Source organism: Diadema antillarum, unplaced genomic scaffold, assembly GCF_040938485.1.
Source record: "Diadema antillarum isolate AM-2024a unplaced genomic scaffold, OU_Dant_1.0 seq00000063_RagTag, whole genome shotgun sequence".
NCBI lineage: Eukaryota > Metazoa > Echinodermata > Echinoidea > Diadematoida > Diadematidae > Diadema > Diadema antillarum.
The window spans coordinates 1,212,510-1,234,962 of NW_027271166.1; the positions used below are offsets into that span (position 1 = coordinate 1,212,510).

General features: G+C 39.4%; 1 protein-coding gene across 1 annotated transcript; it reads left to right on the forward strand.

Annotated features, from left to right (window-relative positions):
- The first annotated feature begins 6,783 nt into the window (after positions 1 to 6,783).
- On the forward strand, positions 6,784 to 9,256 carry LOC139725866 (myogenesis-regulating glycosidase-like). The gene is made up of 2 exons (XM_071636943.1): positions 6,784 to 6,831; positions 7,409 to 9,256. Exons 1-2 carry the CDS (start codon positions 6,784 to 6,786, stop codon positions 9,179 to 9,181), a joined length of 1,821 nt encoding a protein of 606 aa, XP_071493044.1. The 3' UTR covers positions 9,182 to 9,256.
- The last annotated feature ends 13,197 nt before the right edge of the window (positions 9,257 to 22,453 follow it).

Consider the following 22,453-nt stretch of genomic DNA (forward strand, 5'->3'; position numbering starts at 1 on the left):
CGTATGAAATTAGATGAGATATGTTAAGATTATTGTATTCTGTTTGAAAATGTGTCTACGAAAAAAAATGTTGAAATTGAAAACTATCTATTAAAAGGAACAAAACAATAACGGGGAAGATCTTATATGTTGACGTGTCCGACGGTCTGGTAAATAGAGGCGATTACTAAAATGAAGAGGGCACGGAAGGAAGAAAATAATTACATTGTATGAGGAGAAAGTAGACGAGAAAAAGAGGAGGAGCAGGAAGAGGATTATGATGATGATGATGAGGAGGAGGAGGAGGAGGAGGAGGAGAAGGAGGAGAAATGGAAGGGGAGAGGAGGTCGAGAGTACATGACAAGAATATGGGAGGGGAAGAAAAAGAAAGAAAAGCATGATGTGAATGGGGAAGGCAAGGGTATAGGAAGATTATCTCATTGTTGCCAATGATCAAGTTCAATGACGCACGTAGGTACATTATGACATTTGTAGAATTTATGTCACCCCCACCACCCCACACATTGCAAGTTATACTTACAATGAATAGCAACTTGTAGATGCAAATGACAACCATTACATGTCACATTTTTGTGAAGGGAATGAGACCCAAATGCACATGACTGTGATTGTAGTGAATGCAGCAAAATTAATAGAAAACAATTACAAAATAAACGCCAGTGAATGGCGAGATGACTATCATCATAATAATACTATGTTTATTTGTGCAATAACGAGAAATTAATGATCAAAAAAAGAAAGGAAAATCATTTCAATTCTGTAGTTGTGGCATGATTTTCTTATTTACTGACCAAATCATTTGCGCTTTTCTTATTTGCGACTTATCTTCATGACTCGATAGTAATAGGGAGCTAAAAACAAAATATGTAGAAATATGATAATGGGAGAAGTTTATTGAGAAATACAGTTCCTACACTGCGCACACGAACATACACACACGAACATAAACAGAAAGACTTGCAGACAGACAAACAGACAAAAACACACACACCCACACACTCACATACAATTAAGATACTTATTTCACAACCGACTTTTTTCAACCTCATTCATCGTATATCTATTTTCGCTCCCGGTTACTTGAAGGATACTTGTGCAATAATTAGATGACTATCTTCAGTTTGAGATTGTTGCAGGTGATGACAATAATTCCGAAGGTTCGTTATGCCGAAGATTCGTTATGCCGAAGGTTCGTTATGCTGAAGGTTCGTTTTTTTTTTCGGAGGTTCGTAATGCCGAAAGTGAAATAGGGTCCGTTATTCCGAAGGATCTTTTATCAGAAAGCTTCGTTACTTCGAAGGTTTCTTATTTCGTAAATTTTTGAAGGCTCGTAATTCTGAAAATAGAACAAACTTCATTTAGTTACAAAATACGGTGTTGAAAGTATAATAAAAATTGAATGAATACACGCAAGTGTAGGCCTAAATGTGTCAGTGAGAGTGTGTGTTTATGTAAAATGTGTGAATATATGTGTGTGCATGTAGATGTGTGAATGAGTGTGTCTGTATATAATGTGTGTAAATTAGTTTGTGTATGTGTGTGTTTTTGTTGATGGTATGATAGTAAGCAAATAATCAACGTTGGTGAAGGTGATGGGACAAACTATCACTTCCGAGGCGATCTGGATGTAGCTATCTTTCCGAAGCGCAGCTGAGGAAAGATAGCGTACACATTTAGATCGCCGAGGAAGTGATAGTTTGTCTCATTGCCTGAAACTAAAAGTTGATTATTTGCTTTATATTCCACATCTAGGGTCCTAGAAATTCCCATTTTATTCCACATCTGAAGTCGTTTTAGCTGTCTTTAGGTATCCTTGGGGCTTAGGCTACGTGTGCGCGCAGATGACAAAACGATGAATTTGCTGCGCGCACCGCGCCGCACCGAAGTGAAAGTGCGTTTCACTGTGTACTGTCAAGTGACCTAGGTCACATGATAGTCCACAGTGCAACGCGCTTTTATTTCACGTGTACTCATCTTGCGTTAGGACTGTGTGGACTGTGTGGAGATCAGCGAGACAAAATATACTATCAACATAGATTGTAACGAACTTTTCTTCTCAGGTGATGTGATGGGCAAAACTACGCTTCATCACGTGATCAGCTCTGGACCAATCCTATTGCAACATTCTTAGTATGTGGAATATAATAATACATATACTGCATGAGTGCAATTCCTATCATTAGTTTTTGCGTGACCTCTGTTAAGTAGGCGATATCTAATCTTTTATTATTTTTTACAGGTACATACCGCTCAAAGTTCCTCGTACCTCCTTCTTAATCAGGCCAATGCACGTATATAGAATTCAAGGGGCTACGCCCTATTTCCTATGATATGCGAAGACGATCTAGAAAATGTTCAAGTGCACCTTGACATTTTCTTATTTACATCTGCACGCACTGAATACTCTTTATCCCGGTATCATGACATTACATATCTCACAACATGCCAGATACGACTCTGACATTGAAGTCTGTCTTTACAACTGATTTATGACAGCTCTAAGACCACCGACCTTCAAGACAAGCAGAAATCGAAAAGGAAGAAAAAAATTACCTTGGAATAACGATCAACTGTGTGATTTATTGGAGACTGGAATATTTCATCCTTAAAAGGTAGAGACTTGGAAGAGTGGAGCCTACGAAATGTCTCCGTATGTGCGCTGTGTTGCGTATACACTTCATGGATCTACTGTATGCTCTTGCGCTCACTTGTCGTAGGTCTATAACCATCGACATATGTTGGTGTATTGATATGTTGGTATATTGATATATTGATAGACTTATATATTTATATGGTTCAGCATTTTGTCTATGTATATAGCTTATATATCAGTATTCGCATTCTTGAGTCTATCCCATACTTATGACTTATTCATTCATGTCCCACATTGTATTTAACACTACACATAAACCAACAATATGTCCCGTAAGGGGATTTTTTTTTCTTTCTTTCTGCAGATATTCCTCTTGTCTTTGGTAACTGCTTTAACGATTTTACTGTGTATTCCACACTCGAAAAATTACATATAAGGCTGGTTAAATTCGTTAAGGCTACATGAAGACAAAAGGTTAAAAAAATGCATTGCCTGTAATCGTTTAAAATGTGTTGCAATTTTATAGGGGCCGTTATAAACCAGGCGATTTAGAGGAATTTCGTAGCCTGCAACTGAAATGCACATTTGCATTTTAGCTTTAATGGGGCTCAAAAGAAAGGGTAGGCTTTATTCTATATTACGAAATATTAGAAATTACTGATTAGAATGTGGTTTGGGGGGGGGGGGACTTAAAGAAAGGACAACAAAGGAAGTCATTCAGCTTCTTCTATAGGGCCTAATCTTATGCATTTTGCGTCTACTCAAAAATCCGGCAAAATAGTTGCATGATTACGGCCTTAATAAAATACGTTTCATGATCCTGATTTTTTTTTTTTAGTCCCTAGTTTTTTTTTTATGTCACATGACAACCGTCGTATATCATTGCTATATGAGAAGTTACACCATATTCCAGATATAGGTTTTGTTTGTTTGTTTGTTTGTTTGTCTGTTTGTCTGTTTGCTTCTTTGCTTGTTTGTTTGTTTGTTTGTTTGTTTGTTTGTTTGTTTGTTTGTTTTCATGGCAAGAGTATAGACCCTACACTCTAGTACGATTGGTTAGGCCGTATTGCTGACTTAATAATTTCAAGCGATGAAATTCCTGATGTGTTTAGAATTTCCAAAGGTGAGCTTCCTGATACATGCCTCATCTTGCTGAGCAGTACATCCCGTCATCATGTATGTTTGTGTTTACAGGACTTCATGGACAAACACGCCCCTGTGTAGACTGTACTTGTCTAATTAGAACCTAACGCCCCATAGTACCACGAGGACGACTGGTAAAGGAAGCAGGACGCGAGAAAAGGCGTGCTGGGCGCTGTTTAGCATTATAGATGAATAAATAGATGATGAAATAAAGTTCGGTAAATAGGAAATCTATGGAGAAAAGTGTCGGTTATGTATTTTGTCCCTTTTTGCCACGAATCAATTCAAGATCCTTCTCGTCAACTTCAACATCATTCATTAACCCGCCCACCTTCACACTTAGCGTAGTCTGGTTTCCAGACCCTTTGTCAGCGGTACTCCTTTTACGAAATGCGCCCTCTGCGGCAACAAAGTCGCTGCCTTTGCCGAAGGCAATTCAGAGTCTGCTCTCGTTCACTTGAAGTGGGATTAGCCTAGGATTTTACTCAGTGACCCCCCAGTGGGAGAGGGCAATCGCTCCGTCATTACGTAATGTATAAGAGGTTACGTCAGCAGGACCATCCAGCCAAAGCTGCTAATTCTTTTGTCGCTAGAGGGCGTTAATATTCTGGGGAGGAAATAAGCACGAGCAGATGGTCTGGAAGCCAGACTACACTTACCGGTACCTGATCTCACCCAAACAGATTATGTTACATGTATAAAGCTCAGATCGTAAGCCGGATATCGTCCAGCCCACATTGGTCCTTGGTTGGTTAAAAAAAAAAAAAAAAAAAAAATCGTTACGGTGATAGGGCTCTTTCCATTTATGCACCCCCCCCCCCTTCTGTGGATATCGCTACCCATATTCAGAACTCAACTCCCGTTGACACTTAGTCTTCAAAAAGAAACTCAAGACTTACTCATTTGAAGAACAATATCGATAATTATTATACATTAATTATTATACATACAAGCCACTTTTTCGATACAATAAAACCATGTATCAATATTCCTGCAAGGGGTTTACTTAAAGGGGCATAGTCCCGGTAGTGTAGATGGCGCTGTTGATGATACTGCCGATCACCGTTAGCATTGATACGAAGATTACCGAAGTAGAGCTGTCATCAAGAGGAAAGTGCGTAGGCGTTGCTAAGTAACTTTGCCTTTGTTGTCTTCTCTGCGCATCGCGCAGTCTGTAGTAATGCCAGGGTGCGTGCATATGTGCTTGTTATTATGACATCACAAAAGAAGTTTGCTAAAGCTGTCATCCCACTCAGCCGAATCATGAGCCGAACTGTGATCGGACCACTGACTACAGTGAATCGGACTTCTTCGGACTCGGGAAAGTGGGCCAAAGCGTAAGCGCCAAAGAGAAGTCGACAGCGTAGGTCTCTATAGGAAACTTGCGCCGTGCGCCCGCGTACGCATTTGACTAAAACACGGGGACCATGCACCTTTAATGACGTACAATATTGTTAGCATAATACCTGTCCTATGCATTTTATATTACCCGTATCAGTGGAGAAAAGGAGTATCGTTTCCATTATTGTACGCTGCTGTCAATATCGTACTCAAATGTTTCTTTATACGCGCGCGCGCAGTATCGCGTCCTCGCGTAAGAAAGTGCAGTGGCATTGCGCGATGAGGTTGAGAATGCACGCAGGGGTTGAGAAATGCGCGATAAGGCTGAGAAAAGCATGCCATTACCGTGCGTAGATACACGTATAGTCAGGTATCCTATTACCGAACGGTATCCTATTACCGAACGCGTACTTTGTCACTGGAGCGCCTACAACAACTCGAATACGCATTCATTGCACTACGCGCTGTTATCTCACAGGGGAAGCCAGTGCTGAAAATTGCTAAACTGCAGCAAAAAAACAAAACAAAACGTAATTTACCTCAATTTTACGTAATTATTACTAAAATTTCGATGTTCGTTGTCCTGCGTTAATAAACATTGACCGAAAATACAATGTACAATTTTCCCCATACAGAGGGCGCACGTTCGGTAATACAATACGATTTGCTTCGGTAAAAAGAGACAACTTTTGTGGAAGGGTTATTTGAAATACGGATTTTTTCTAGAAGTTGGCTTATGTTTCAAGTATTTTCGTTACAGCTAAAGTCATCAGCACTTCAATTATCTATAAGGATATTTTTGGCTGAATTATTGCATAATGTTGGCCGTTTGGAGCAATAAAACAAAAATCGTTCGGTAATAGGATACACCTCCATACCTGTACGTATACAAGTTGAAAGGTTAGATTTTGTAAACAACAAATTGATGAGTGAAACCCTTTTTCATATTTTTTTTCTTTTTGGAAATTGAAGGTGATGTTGTAGTGGAAAGTGGTTTGTATGTATAACAATAATAATACTGGATTTCTTTCGTGGTATATCAGATATATTGCATTCATCAACATGAATATTGCACTCGTCTTCGACTCGTGCAATATTCATGTTGATGAATGCAATATATCTGATATAGTTATATACCACTCAAGTGCATCCAATATTATATAATTATGCGATGATTAACTTGTAATTGGCTTATGTGTGGTTGTTCCTCCTGCTTGATTGTTGATTCATATTAAAATTACTGTCATTCTTATATCTATGAGAAATACTCTTTGTACCGTAAAATCACATTTTCATTATCAAGTGGTACATAAAAGGACAGAAAATTTCGAAATGTAAACATGATTCGTAACATGAAGAGTTCCTTTCCTATCTTCCCAAATAAATAAAATGCGATACATAAGTCCAAACATAAGAACAATAATTATGTTGGAGAAACAAATTTATTAAGAATGGTAATGGGGCTGACTGCAGAGACAATATTGTTGACAATATTAGTATGTTGAAAGTAAATAATTGCCATGAAAATATGTCATCCTATACTTTTATTTACACAACATCATTCACCCAAACCTACGGAGATCGTTTATGTCTTTCAAACAATCGGAATACAAATATGAGACTTAAAAAGTGAGAGACACACTTTGAGACAAATTTGCAATTGTTTTTTCATAATTTTTTTTTCTCTTTTTTTTTTAAAGGTCATCATGCCGTCCAGCAGAACAGTGATAACGATTACCGGAGTGACCATCGGCGTAGCGGTGGCGATAATAAGTAGACAATTTAATCTTTGGATGGGCATTCCGTTGGCTAAAGCAGTCATGGGTAGCTCCATGACACAGTGATGTATACATGTATATAATGTGTTTAAAGACTGCAAGTTATGCTGCTTGTAGCTACAATATATATATATATATATATATATATATATATATATAATGATATATATATATATTACATATATATATATTATATAGATAATGATATCATGCAGCCTTTTCAATATCGTCAGCCGTTATTTCATTACGTAAAACAAGGTTTACAATATCTCTCAATAACATAGAAATATGAGATGGGTAAATGGAGCATTACAAACAAGGCTGCAGTTTCTGAACTGTGGCGAAACGAAGACGTATCTATCAAACTATCTGATTGAATTAAAGATGAAAATGAAAGCCAGTCTGTTCTTAGATTAGAAAGTAAGTTAGTCGAGAAGCAGCATAATGTAATAAGAGGGTGGTACTGGGAAAGATTCGTTTACGGCAAATTGCGTGTGCCTTCACAAGGTGGCTAGAAACATTGATATTTATAAATGTTTTCTTTTCAACCCAGAATAGCATACAGTGCCTCCAGTGGGGTTCCGGGGCGCGACTAGAGATAGCTCAAGAAGAATTTGAAGAAAACAGAGTAACTTGTCATCGCTTCGTGTGGCAAGCCGTGCAGGAGGAGGGTAGCGAGGGCGTCCTCCAAGATTGTTACGAGATCGGGGACGAGCAGTGGTTTGGGAGTGCGACGCGCTTCTTCCAACACTGGCCAATCAATGAATGGAACGAGCCGATGACAATGTACGTGTCCGGGGACATGTATGCACGTTACAATGATTACGGATCGGTACTGGAACGATACTGGCTGTCTTCAAAGGGCGTAGGTATACGCGTCTGTCACGGTACCCCTCTGCACGCGAGCGTCAATTATGATAATGATGGACTGATATGTTTCAAAGCAGATTACACGGCAACATACTATCCAAAGCCAGCCAGCAACAGTGTCTCGTTGGATTACACAATTTGCTCTGCAGAAAACATTCGGGCAGTCCATGATTACATGACGGCTCGTTATGTCAGCAAACCAGAAGGTTTACCCGATGTCCGCATGATGAGGTCACCGATTTGGTCAACATGGGCCCGATACAAGTCGACCGTTAGCCAAGATATAGTTCTCAGTTTTGCGGACGAGATCCTTGCCAATGGTTTCAGCAACAGTCAGATAGAAATCGACGACGGATGCAACTGGCCAAACTACGGAGATTATGAATTTAATGAGAGCAAGTTCCCAAACGCGACAGCGATGGTGCAAGAACTCCATGAGAAGGGTTTCAGGGTAACCCTCTGGGTTACGCCTTTCGCCAATAGAATCGGTTCGACAGCATTTGGAGAAGGAGACAATCTTGGATACTGGGTGAAGGATGAAAATGGTGAGACGGCTCTAATAACCTGGTGGGCAGGAACGCAGGCTGGCATGCTAGACGTGACAAACCCTGATGCTGTTGATTGGTTCGTCCAGAGGCTGGAAGACGTCCGCACCACGTACGGCATTGACTCCTTCAAGTTCGACGCCGGGGAGACAAACTACCTTGGCAGCTACAAAACTCAGCAGGCAATTGTCAATCCGTGCGAGTATACTACGGGCTGGGTGAATCTCGCAGCGCGACTCGGCACCCAGGTGGAGGTCCGAGTCGGCTTCGAGACCCAGCGTCAACCAATCTTCGTCAGGATGATGGACAAAGACTCAATCTGGGGCTGGAACAACGGTCTGAAGACACTCATCACATCGGCCCTGACTTTCAGCGTGCTGGGCTACCCGTACGTCCTTGCCGACATGATCGGGGGCAACGTCTACGAAGGTGGCTTCCGGAATACCTACCTTCCCGACAAGGAGCTCTTCATTCGATGGCTTCAGATCACCGCCTTCATGCCGGCCATGCAGTACTCGATCTCTCCCTGGCAGTACGTCAATGACACCGAGGTCGTCAACATTTCGCGATACTGGACGGAGTTCCACGAGAACGTCATCACGCCAAAACTCCTGCAACTAGCGGAGGAGGAGACGCTCACCGAAGGGAAGCCCATGATACGCCCTCTATGGTGGATTGCACCAACTGAGCTGGACGCTCTTCTCAGCGACGACGAGTTCCTGGTCGGCGACGATCTCCTCGTTGCGCCGATCGTAGAGGAGGACGCCCGCTCTCGAGATGTTTATCTCCCGGCGGGTAGATGGCGAGATGAACTTCACGGAACAGAGCACAATGGCGGGAATTGGTTGCGGGAAGTGGAAGTACCTCTCTCTGAAGCACTGTATTACTCAAAAGTTGCAGACTCGACCTAATCTAAGAGATCCGAGTCACCCTTGTGAAGGAAGGAGCTGGTCGTGACGTATGATTTGTCATTCAAACAGTACATAAAATGTTGGAAAGATTTAATTATGCAATTATCTGATGTTACGCTGATGATGAATGTCATGTTCTATTTGAATGGACATACAACTAATCGTGATTGCATCCTTGTGGATACAACATTAAATTAAGTGGTTCATTGGGGTCCTTATATACCTTGGGAAACCATAATTAGCCTCGTGTCAGTAAGAAAGTTGTTTTTTCAGCTTGTTTTCCCAGTCGTTAATTAGTTCTTGTGACAACACTTTTTCACAGCGTTTTGGAAATCACGTTCACTGACTGATTAAAAAAAATAAGATCATCTTATGTTTAGAAAGCGCTTTCTTTCAAGTATTCACTGATACATTGAATAAACAGTATATATATATATATATATATATAGTTTTATATTATATATTATATATTACATATTATATACTACATATTTTTTTTAACATAATTTCTCAACTCTTAGAATTCAATCCCGTCCTCTGTATTTCATTCGTCCTTACTATACTTCATCCAGGTTCATACACTGGCTGCATTCTACTCTATCACTGTGAAATTGTCTCCCTTTTGTGCGCCATACTTAGCTAAAGTTAATGAGACTATATAAGCAATCCAGACAAAAAGTTGTGCATGGTTTGCAAAGGGCTAAAGGAGCACCTCGAACAGGTGACATTTTACTTCGGAAGAAGACGTTTGACAAATTTCATCAGATCTAGTTTATCGTTCAAGCGGCGCGGAAATGGAAATAGAGTGTTCCTTCTCAAGTCTCGGGCGTTTCATACATCTGTTGACAACGAAATGTGATGAGGACGAGCTTGAATATACTTTTACGTAGGGCCTACACTGACTGGCAAACCAGCGTTGGCTGGTCATCGCAGCTGTGAAATAGCAGAGTGCTCAGTTTATCGTTTGCTGGATCGGCAGCTCAGCGCAACTTAACACCAACTGTCATTTAAAGCGGCGCCAAGCTTGGCATTCATGACAAGTTTAGATTCCTCCAGAGTCTAACCAAGTCGCATCCAAGGAAACCAAATGTTGGTAACTACAACCGTTTAATCCATGGTTGGCCTGTTAGGTCCGAGTAACGCACTAAAAAAAAAGAAAAAAAATGACGATTGAAGGTATTAAGCCCGTCACTAATGCTTTGCGAGTACTTTGTTTCTACCTATTTTCATATAAATTCCAGGCGCTATCCATAACAACGACTGTCAAGAATAGCAATACCAAAACCAATGGTCATGGAATGAAACGGTGACGTCAGAAAGTCGAAATAAAGTCAGCCAAGCTGTCGGCACCTTCCGTTCTTTTAAAGCAAGGATTTTCGTATAGGCCTACCGGTTGGTTTCCTCTCAGCAAGTAGTTATCAGTGACAACTGCCACATGTCTATGACAAATTTGCTCTCAGCCAATCAGATGCAAGGATTTCAGTAGCTTGTCACATCTATGACAACTTGTCACTAATGACAAGTTTTATGAAACGGGCCCCAGAACTACTACTTTTATACTTTTTCTTGTCAACTTATGTGAATTGCCTACATTTCGATGTCAATCCAGGAAAATAGTTGGCCTATCAGTATCATAACTTGTTTGGCGTTTTTGTTTAATTTCATTATCGCACTGTTGAAGTCATATTTGCTGTAATAAGTTGACTTAGTCTTTGTGTGTATGTTTCGTTTTTTAGTTTCTCTAACACAGTTTCAAAGTCAAAGTGGTTCGTCAATACAAAATTCAACGTTGCATGTAATAGCTCGAAAATTACACAGGATAATCTCGTAGCATAGGCCTACATAATGTGAAATTAGGTGATATATATTTAAGATTGTTGCGTTCTGTTTGAATGGTTCTATAGGAATAACAATCTTGTCGAAATTGCGAGCTATCTATTAAAATGTATTAAAAAGGAATAACGGGCAAGATCTGTATAGTGTCGTGTCCAACCTGTATACGGGGTCTGGTATATAGAGGCACTGACTGAAAGAAGAGTACACAGAAGGAAAATATGAGAAGAAAGAAGAGGAAAAGAGGAGGAGAAGAATAAGAATAAGAAGATAATGATGATGATGATGAGGAGGAGGAGGAGGAGGAGGACAACGAAGAGGAAGAAGAATTTGAAGAAGGGGCGAAGCAGATGTATGAGGAGAAAGAGGAAGCAAACTCGGGGAAGAAAGTGGAAGGGGGCAAGGAGGAGGTCGAGAGTACGATGACAAGGATGAGGAATGGTTTGTTCAATACATTCAAAGGCCCGTAACTAGGTTTGTTTGTTTGTTTTTTTTTGGGGGGGGGGGGGAAGAATAATGGTCCTTTCTATTAAAAGTTTGCATTTCCCAGACTGTTATACCGCGAGGGATATAATTGTTTCTCTTTTTACCTAGTAGTTTGGTTTGATGTATGTATCAGCCATGGAAAAAAGTCTCTGATATTCTTCTTGCGTAAATATACTGACTTGTTGTAGCCTATATCACCTATCCAGAGATACCAAGTTCAGCATTATCCTTTTTATATTTGTATATTGCTTAAGATGTCAACCACTTCTTTTAAGTTGATCACTTCCTGGCAATGAATGTGAAGAGTTCCAAGAGACGTTAGTCGAGTTCATGACAATACGCGTGATCAAGAATAGGTTTAATACTTGGGGGAACAAGCAAGAAGTGGTTGTGAAACATGAGAGGGGGATCATCCATCCCGCAAGACATCAAGAGGGAGCTTTTGCATTCAGTAGAATTGAAATTACAGGCGATGTGGTACGCACTTTTGGTGGAATACGGGAAAACTTTCAATCCAACAAGTAAGATGACACGTTGGTTATACATTCAACTTGCAAGAAAGAGTCCTTAACAAACTAAATTCGATAATTTTTCAGAGATTTTCTTTCCAAGATTTAGTGATAAAATCATTTAAAAGTCTAATATCAAAGCGCAGCGATCAAGCGGAAATGTGGGATTGGATACCCTCTCCAACGTGAGAGCTTTTGCAATTTTAGGATTTAAATTTGACAATCTGATGCACACTTCTGATGGAATATTTGCGAAATTTTCCGTCAAGGAAGGTGAGAAATAAATAATCAGGGAAAATGGAAATAGACAAATCGTAGTATATCTGTCACATTTTATTCCACGGATGCGTCTTCGCTTTACAATAAATCTATAATTATGGGAGTGGACTGCGCTCATCAGCAATGACATGTTTGATAAACCCCATATGAATGGAGTTGTGAGAGTTATCAACGATAATGCCACGTGTATTTGCACAGTAACGATGATATACTTAGCGAAAGAAAAAAAAATGAAATACTGTATTTTTTACCTTATTTTATTACCTGATTAAAATATTTGCAGGGTCTGAAAGTTCGTTAATCCGAAAATGAATAAAGGTTCGGTAATCCAAAAGTTGGATAAGGTTTGTAATCCCAAAATGAAATCAAATTCATTTAATGACAAAATGCGGCGTTGTAATAAATAAAAGTAGCATATTACGCGTCAGTGTGTCAGTGCGTGTACGTATGTATAATATGTGTGAATGTGTGTGTGTGTACGTGTGTAGTATGTATGTTTGCTTGTGTGAGTGTGTGTGTGTTGTTACGAATTTGCCCATGTAATCACTTAACAATGTGGTCTTCATGTTTTATGATCATGTGTATGCGATCACACGTGCACGATCGCGAATGTTTATAAACACCACCAGTTACGTAATCTCCTTTTGAGTCAGTCGTTTTGAACCGCAGCCTTACACACTTCGCCCAGGTTGAGTTTAATGTTATGAATATATTAAACTGGGCGTGCCTGACGGAATTTTCCATGTATGTAATAATGTTCATGTTAAAAATACATTGGTCGTGTCAGTCGACAATCAGACTCCGGTTAGAGAGGACCATTATAACTTTCTCAACGTCCCGTCCATGGTCTTGGGAGAAATTGCTCTCCCTGAGACAAGTATCCTGCGGACTGAGTTAAAGTGCTAAACAGCAGGGTAATCCAGGATATGTCAACCTGCTTCTAGCCCGTTTCCCTTCGACGACGACGGCGTCGATAGGTTTTCGTTGACTTGGCCAGACGAACCACCAGGCGGTCTGGAGCCAACGCCCACCTGTGATTCCTGTGATTGCTACACGGCAACTAGTGGGAGCCACGCCGAGGTCGATCCAGGGCGTCGAGACTGTGTGAGTGGCAACGCGCACCTGGCGGCCAACGCCCTTCTGCCCGGCGTAGTCGCGGAGCTGCAAGCTGACCTGAGTGAGATAGCGTCGCCTGCTGATTCGACGACGTCCCCGTGCATCGACGACGACGCGTTCTCCACGTGATATGATAGCGTCTGGCGTCGCCTCCCCGTCACGTCGCAGATGAGTTGGGCCCCGACGTTGGTTCTGTTAGGGTAAAACCCTGGCCAGGTATCACATAATTTGTCTTAAATTATCTTTTGTTGAAACGATCCGATCTAACATTCAATTGTTATGGTTAATTTCGCTGTAATGTGTTGAACAATTGTCATTATTCCGGTTGGAAACTGATTGTTAAGTAAATTCCTAATAAAGCTCCGGAAGATTTGTTCATTTCAATTCACTGAGACCGCCTTGCATTCATTTGTGTGAACTTGACCGTAACAGTGTGTGTACGTGTGTATGTATGTATGTTTGCTAGTGTGAGTGTGTGTATGATTATGTGTGAATGAGTGTGTGTTTATGTGAATGTTTTTGTTGATGGAATGGTACTACAGGTGTACAGGAGTGCATTTTTTTTTCTTTTTTTTTACTGGTAATATAGTAGGCCCACTGCACTGGCGTGACCTTTATTTCTGTTTCAAATTTTATCAGATACAGATCGTAGGGGCGGATCCAGGAATTCCGTAAAGGGGGGGGGGGGGATTTTAAAAAATTAGAGGGGCGCGCACGCACCCCCCCCCCCTATCATTTTTTTTTCCTTTAATTTCTTTTGGTTTAACGAAAGAAAAAGGGGGCACGTGCCCGGTGAACCCCCTCCTGGATCCGCCACTGGATCGCTCAAAGTTCCTTGTAACTCCTTCAGGCCAGTGAGGTAGAACTTAACGAGCTTTTTTTTTTCTGTCTTTTTTTTTACTGGTAATATAGTAGGCCCACTGCACTGGCGTGACCTTTATTTCTGTTTCAAATTTTATCAGATACAGATCGTAGGGGCGGATCCAGGAATTCCGTAAAGGGGGGGGGGCTTTTAAAAAATTAGAGGGGCGCGCACGCACCCCCCCCCCCCCCATCATTTTTTTTCCTTTAATTTCTTTTGGTTTAACGAAAGAAAAAGGGGGCACGTGCCCGGTGAACCCCCTCCTGGATCCGCCACTGGATCGCTCAAAATTCCTTGTAACTCCTTCAGGCCAGTGAGGTAGAACTTAACGAGCTACGCCCCTATTGTAAGAAATGCGATATTCGAAGACGATCCGGAAATGTTCAAGTAAAACTTTATCAATTTGTTATTTACATTTGCACACAATGATCCCCTTTATCTATGTTTCCCACAATGCATTACATTTCTCACAGCATTTCGCCAGATAAAGGCTATTACCAACTGGTGTACGACTACACATACTACATGCGAATTTCCAACCACCGACTTTCAAGACAAGCAGGGATTAAAAAGGGTGAGAAAATCACTCTGTGATACATTGGTGCCTGGAACATTTTGTGCTGAAAGGGTAAAGACTTGGAAGAGGTAAAATCACTCTGTGATACATTGGTGCCTGGAACATTTTGTGCTGAAAGGGTAAAGACTTGGAAGAGGTAAAATCACTCTGTGATACATTGGTGCCTGGAACATTTTGTGCTGAAAGGGTAAAGACTTGGAAGAGGTAATTTGGTTGAAGTGATGCTAACGCCAGCCGGGTTCACACGTACACCAATTAGCGGGATACAAATCTCGAGATTTGCATCGCGATCGTCATCCCGAGTTTTTTGCACGTGTGGACAGAAAAAACCCGAAAATTAGCGGGATAAGCATCGCGATGCTAATCCCAAGAAATCTTGCGCTGGTTCATCAATTAGCGGGATAATTGGCCCCGCGCTGGTACGTGTGAACGGTCGGGATTAGAATCTCGAGTTTTTACATCCCATCATGCAATGCGCACATCACAACGGCGAGGCCTCTGTGAAGAGGTCCTTCACCTCTTTGGAGCACAACAACAACAGCGCGCGAACCACACCACTGACGCGTAAAAGACAATGGACAAAGGTAAGTGCGCGCAGGCAGTGATAGAGAAGGGCGCTGTGTGACCCAGTTTGCAGGCTTTGCTGCTAGCTCTATCGGCAATTAGCGGGATAATTCGGTACGTGTGGACGCTCGCCAAATTAGCGGGATACCGATCGCGATCGCTATCCCGCTAATTTGGTACGTGTGGACGCTCGCAAAAAAACTCGGGATGAGCATCGCGATCGTCATCCCGCTAATTTGTACGTGTGAACCCGGCTGCCATGTCTGTTCTGCGCTGCTTTGCGTGCACTTTTTGGATCTAAAGCTCTTGCGCTCTTGCGCTCTTGCGCTCCCTTTGTTGTACGTCTGTGACTATTGATATATCGATATGGTTCAGGATTTTGTCAAAGTTTATAGCTTATACCATTATCAGCATTTTTTTGCTCTTCTCATTATGCTCTTAAGCTCGTGTAAACTTATCCATATGTCTCACGCATTATACAACACCCCTTTTCTTTTAAATATAGTCCATGAAGTCCTGAGGATTTTTTCTTTTTTCTGTATTTTTTTTTTTTACTGTATAACTATCTTCTCATTTGCTAAATCTCAGTATTACTGTGCATACTCGAAATATATCGATGAAACTGGTTAAACTCGTTAGACCTGAAAAAAAAAATCAAAACGCCAAAGGGTATACAACTTTCCGATTGAGACAAATTCAAGCGTCTGAAATGCGTTGCCAGTGAAGATGCAGTTTAGAAACTTGCCGAATACGAGGATTTGCGTAACAATAGCAACTGAAATGCAGTGTTTTATACTAGTATAATTGGTCTCAGATTTAAGAGTATAGATTTTATTCTACGTTATGAAATATTAGCAATGATTTTTTTTGAATAAAAAGGTAATGTTTTTTGGACTTAATGGGATAAAGAAAGAACAACAGCGGATCGCCATTTTCCTTCCGCCATTAATCTATATGCGCACATCGCGTCTGTGCAAAAGCCTGTTTAGACCTTTGAATTGATATTATGTGTGAATAGTCTTCTTAAGATACGTTTCAAGTTACGGATGTATATTCTGATCTTATTTTGACTTTCCGCTTGTGCCCCCCCCCCCTTCTCTGGAACAATTTCCCTTTATACCAACATTTAGGGCTCAACCTAATTCATGAATTATTTGAACTTGTAATTATTGTCTGATAATAATGTTTGTTTGTTTCTCATACTAACTACAAATGTTGATTCAGTGTCTTTCTTTATACAATATCGAACTCCACGGGGCTTCGAAACATTTTTTAAGACGCGTCATACATTTTTTTTAAAATCTTCATCATTGTATGTTATTACATCGCAACGATCCTCTATCTACTCATCGCAACGATCCTCTATCTACTCAAGTCTTTACGCAACCCATGCACACTGTTATGTGCATCGATTATTTCCCGCGCCTTGTCACATTCCGTCTGCCGTGTCTGCTGGCTATTCTCCCATTGCATAATAACCTGGCATTCTTTCATTACAGCGCTACTGTTTATGCAGGTTCATATCTTAGACAATTTCATCTTTCGTTATGGCTGATCTCTCGAATGCACCCTTTCATTCCGTGCCAAATGACGATTTTTTTGAATTGTATAGGCTCACAACATCCGAATCTGACTCAGTTGATGAGGCACCAGTAACACAAGCAACTCCTTATGACAACTTCGTTGCCGATAATCTTAATTCAGCAGTAAATGAACTGCCTTATGATCTTAGTAATGATTTAAATCTGAACACGTCATGTAATTACATAAGTTAATCAATTCAAAGATATGTATTTTAATTTCTCTAAAGACACGTTTTCTCTGTTGCATTTTAACATAAGAAGTCTGAATAAACATTTTGATGAGTTAAAATTTTTATTAGAATCCGATGCTAGCCAATCACTCTCTATCATTGGACTTAGCGAAACCTGGTTGACTTCCACTACGGAAGATTCCTTTGCAATCGACGGATACAATATGTATGTCAGTAATAGATCGGACAGAAGTGGAGGCGGTGTTGCATTTTATGTATCAAGTATTTACAAATGTATTGTTCACAACGACATTTGTAGAATGGACAACACTGTTGAATCTCTTTTTGTAGAAATTTCTATCCCAGGATGTAGGAATGTGTTATTGTATGGGTATAATATACAGACCTCCTAATTCGAATACTTTAGATTTTGTGACATATCTTTCAGACCTGGTAAAAAACCCAGTTTTTAGAAATAAGGATTGCTTTCTACTTGGTGATTATAATATTGATTTGCTGAAATCTAGAAATGATTATATCTCAAGCGAGTTTCTTGAGACATTTTTGTCTTCATCCTTTTTGCCACTCATTACTAAACCGACTCGCGTCACGGATCACTCTGCTACTTTAATTGACAATCTGTTTTGCAATATCTTACCTCTTCCCGATTCTTTTATAATTCTCTCAGATGTGACCGACCATTTCCCAATCATGACTCATTTTACTTTGAAAACTTTGGCTAATGATGCTAAACCTTCGGCTCCTTTATGCAAACGTAGTCTCATGTGAAAAGTTAGCCAGTTTTGATGCCGCTCTTGATAATGCTGATTGGTCACGAGTTTATGAAAATGATGAAGTTAATCTGTCTTTTGATAACTTTATGGAAATATTTAATTCTCTTTTGGATGATATTATTCCAAAGCAAAAAAGTAAAATGGATTATAAAAGGACGCAAAGGTTACCGTGGATTTCAAAATCAATTCTTCGTTCAATTAATAGAAAAAATCGATTGTATTATAAATATAAAATGGAAAAAACTGAACGATCAAAGAACAAATATACATTATATAAAAACACATTAACTAGGATTTTACGTTTGGAAAAGAAAAGGTATTATTCTCAGCAGTTGTTGAAATTTAAGTTTGATATTAAAAATACCTGGAAAGTTTTAAAGCAGGCAATGAATATTTCGAACAAAAAAGCAGAAATAGATGAAATAAAGTGGGATGATGAAATAATTGATGACCCTGTTGATATTGCAAATGTTTTTAATTATTTTTCAAAAATAGGTGAAACGCTTGCTCATGGTATTCCGGCTACAGAACAGAATTTTACTGAATTCTTAGGCCAGTGTAACCCCAACTCTATTTTTTTTTAACTCCAACAAATAGATATGAGATTATCGATATTGTATCCTCTTTAAAAAACAAACGTAGCTCCGGTTATGATGATATAGATAATTGTATTCTTAAAGGGGAAGGCTAGTAACTGATCAGTGGGAATCAGTGGAAATGTTGAGAGATGATTGTTCCAATCCTTATGGGATTCATTCAAGAGTTCATTGTATATCTATTGTTGTGTGAAAATGATTTGCTTCAGAATGGTCTCATATTCAAGTAATGTGCAGTTTAATGCTTCCAGGTTAGCGTCCCTGGTCAGTGACGGAGCATTAATCTGCACATTACTTGAATATGAGACCGTTCTGAAGTAAATCATTTTCACACAACAATAGATATACAATGAACTCTTGAATGAATCCCATAAGGATTGGAACAATCATCTCCCAGCATTTCCACTGATTTCCACTGATCAGTTACTAGCCTTCCCCTTTAAGGGTGTTATATCATCAGTCGCAGATCCCGTGGCTCACATTTTTAATCTGTCAATTTCTAATGGTATGTTTCCTGATAAACTGAAATTGGCTAAAGTAATTCCAATATTTAAAAAAGGTAATAATCTGGATGTCAGTAATTATCGTCCAATTTCTTTATTATCTTCATTATCAAAAGTTTTAGAAAAAATAATATACACCAGAATTACCAAATTTTTAAATGTGCACAAAATATTCACAAATTCCCAGTTTGGTTTCCGAGAAAAACATAGCACCATCCATGCAGTTCTTCATTTTATTGATAAAGTCGTTAATGCAACTGACAATCATTCTCATTTAATTAGTATATTCTTGGACTTCTCCAAGGCCTTCGATACAATTAATCACAACATTTTACTCCATAAGTTATCGCACTACGGAATACGTGGGAAGGCCTTGGAGTGGTTCAAGACTTATTTAGCTGACAGAAAACAGTTTGTTTCAATTAAAGATAACAATTCAGTTATAAGAGATGTAAAGTGTGGTGTTCCACAGGGAAGTCTTTTAGGGCCGCTGCTATTTATAATATATATCAATGATTTTTCCTCTGTTTCAGAGGTACTTTCCTTTATACACTATGCTGATGACACCAGTGTTTTTCTTGCCCATAACGATATCGATGTTCTTGTTCAACAAGCTAATACAGAATTGAAAAAAAGTGACCAACTGGGTCAGAGCTAACAAGTTGTCATTGAATGTTAACAAAACAAAATATATGCTTTTCAGCAATACTGTTGATTCTTTGAATTCAGAAATAGTTCTGGATGATTGTAATTTAGAAAGTGTGTCATATTTCAAATTTCTTGGTATTTTTGTAGATAATAAACTTTCTTGGAAAATACATATTGATCATATTTGCAAAATCATCTCTCAAAATATAGGTGTTATGAACAGACTAAAATTTTATATTCCTGAAAAGTCATTACTTATGTTATACTCCTCTTTGATACTCCCTTACCTTCATTATGGAATTTTAGCTTGGGGCAATACACATCAGACGCTGCTGAATAGAGTGTTATTATTGCAAAAGAAAGCCCTCCGTATCATTTTCAATTCTCCCACTCGTTCACATACAAATGTATTGTTTAACTGTAATAAGCTACTAAAAATTAACGAATTATTTTTATATAATTTAGGCCAATTTATGTATATGTATGATAACAGTTTACTGCCACCTATCTTTGGTTCTATGTTCCAAAAAAAATCAATCATTTCATAATTACCCCACCCGACGCTCTAACGAGTTTCATTTACCACTTCTTCGAACGATTCTAGCAAAGAATACACTCATTTACACTGGACCTAATAATTGGAATTCCCTGAACCACGATATAAAATCTGCTCCCTCTATATACTCCTTTAAAAGGAGATTGAAGTTTTTTCTTTTGCAATCCTATAATGACGACCCCCTGAATTAGATTAGTTCATAGGCTTATTTTGTTTCCCGTCCGCAAAATCTTTATTGCTGTTTTTTTCATTATTGTTACTTTTGCCTTAGCTTTGATTATGATAAGATCTTCTTTAACTTATACCTCGCAGTTGAAGGGTTTGTTGTATATTCTTCTTTTCTTCTTCTTCTTCTCTTTCTTCCTCTAACCTTCGAGGATCGTTGTCTCTGTTGCTTACTCCTGTCTATTTTGTTACCTCTTCGTCGCGCTGTAGTCTTGTTTCCTGTCGTGCCGTCAAGTCAGTTTTCTTCCCTATAAGTAGTCTTGTTGCTGTCCCAGTCTTGTCTCATGCTCATTATTTCGTTTGTTATTGTTTTGTGTGTAACCATTTGTCCGTCTGTCTCTTAGTGGGCTGCTAAACTTTTTATGCCAAACTTTTCGTGCTGCTTTGTTGCTATATTTAGTCAAATCTTGCATCGAGTTTTTTTATGCAAGAGGGGCCCACACTCTACAAGCATTGTCTTTTTAGTGGGTCCCTCTGTTTTTTCACACAGTGCATATTGACAACTCTGTCATTTTCGTTACTTCTGCAACAATTGCAATGTATTGATACTATTAGTTTTTCTCATTATTGTTGGTTTCTCTGTACGAATTTACATACATTGTTTCTATCACTCAAGAAAGTGAAATTTATGTCTGTATGATTTTATTGTGGAAAAACTAATAAATTCAAACTTGAACTTGAACTTGAACATCTATTAAGAGCAGAATTTTACCGCCATAAATCACATGTGTACTATCACGTAGTACATCAAAGGTCGAGAATATTGAAATGCAAACATGAACCGTAACATGGAATATTGTTTTTCCTAATCAATGTCTTCCTCCCAAATAGATAAACGCTTTGCGATAGTTCCATTATCTCTATGTTCAAAGACAAACGTGGTACGATACTATAGCCTTGTCAGTCAAGACGATTCGAACAAAGGTGTAGTGGCAACACAACTTTATAAGAAGGTTGCTGATGTTGACAGCAAAGATAATAGTTTACAGTGGCAGTATGATCAAGGAGCTTTTGTTGGAAGCTCCTTGATTATGATAATAGTATAAAAATAATGCACAGGACAGGGTGGATTGGTAAAAATTGGATGCGTCTGAGAAGGTACTGTTCAAATCCACGAGCGCCGCGAGTGCTTTTTAAACAGTTTCCAAAGTTAAACGAGAGCATCCGGTTCTCACTGGTCCATGAAAAAGGCCTGTGCATCATGCGTACAGTTTTATAAAATGGGCTCACAAAATAGACAAGAAATTCAACTTGTTTCCCTCATGCGTCCGGTACACCTACAACATTGTACATTTACAAGGCTTGAGCCATGCGTTCGGATTTTACCGGATGCATGGGCCCAGTGTGGATCAGTCAAAATCAATGCATGATGATTGTCCAATCAGATTGCAGAGATTCTAGAGGCCCATTTTGTAATAAACAATATTGGAAAGGATATGTTACCTATAATATACTTTGGTTACCATAACATTATTCACAAAAACCTAAAAAGATCGTTGATTTCTATCAAGCAAGCAATCAGAATAGTCTCTGTGTCAGTGTCTGATCCTTGTTTTACCGTCTGCCTATATACGTGTTTTAGGGTTTTACCTTATTTCGAGCATGGACTTCCCACACACGTGGACTCATAAAGACGGTCTTTCTTTGATCCCATCATCACCTTCGCCGCCTGATTATGTGCATCTTCATGAGTTCATTTGGCTGTCATGACAATGACAATGTCGTGTATGTCGTGCATCGTCACTGACAAAAGAACGTTTTCTTCATTTCGGTCTCATTTGGCGAGGTGCCTTTTCAGACGGTATTGCCTTTGAATAAACACCAATGGTAAAGAATTGCATAACACATCTGAAAAACATGGCAATTTTTCCGTCTCAGAACTGGTAATAAGCTGAAGAGGACACTAAGTGGGCACCAATGTAATGTTGCTGAGTGGAAAGACATAATACTCTGTCACGTCATCTACACGGT

Coding starts and splice junctions, on each gene's coding strand:
- LOC139725866 (XM_071636943.1), top strand. CDS start 6,784: ATGCCGTCCAGCAGAACAGTGATAACGATTACCGGAGTGACCATCGGC. Junction 6,832..7,408: donor TTACCGGAGTGACCATCGGC/GTAGCGGTGGCG, acceptor TTTTCAACCCAG/AATAGCATACAGTGCCTCCA.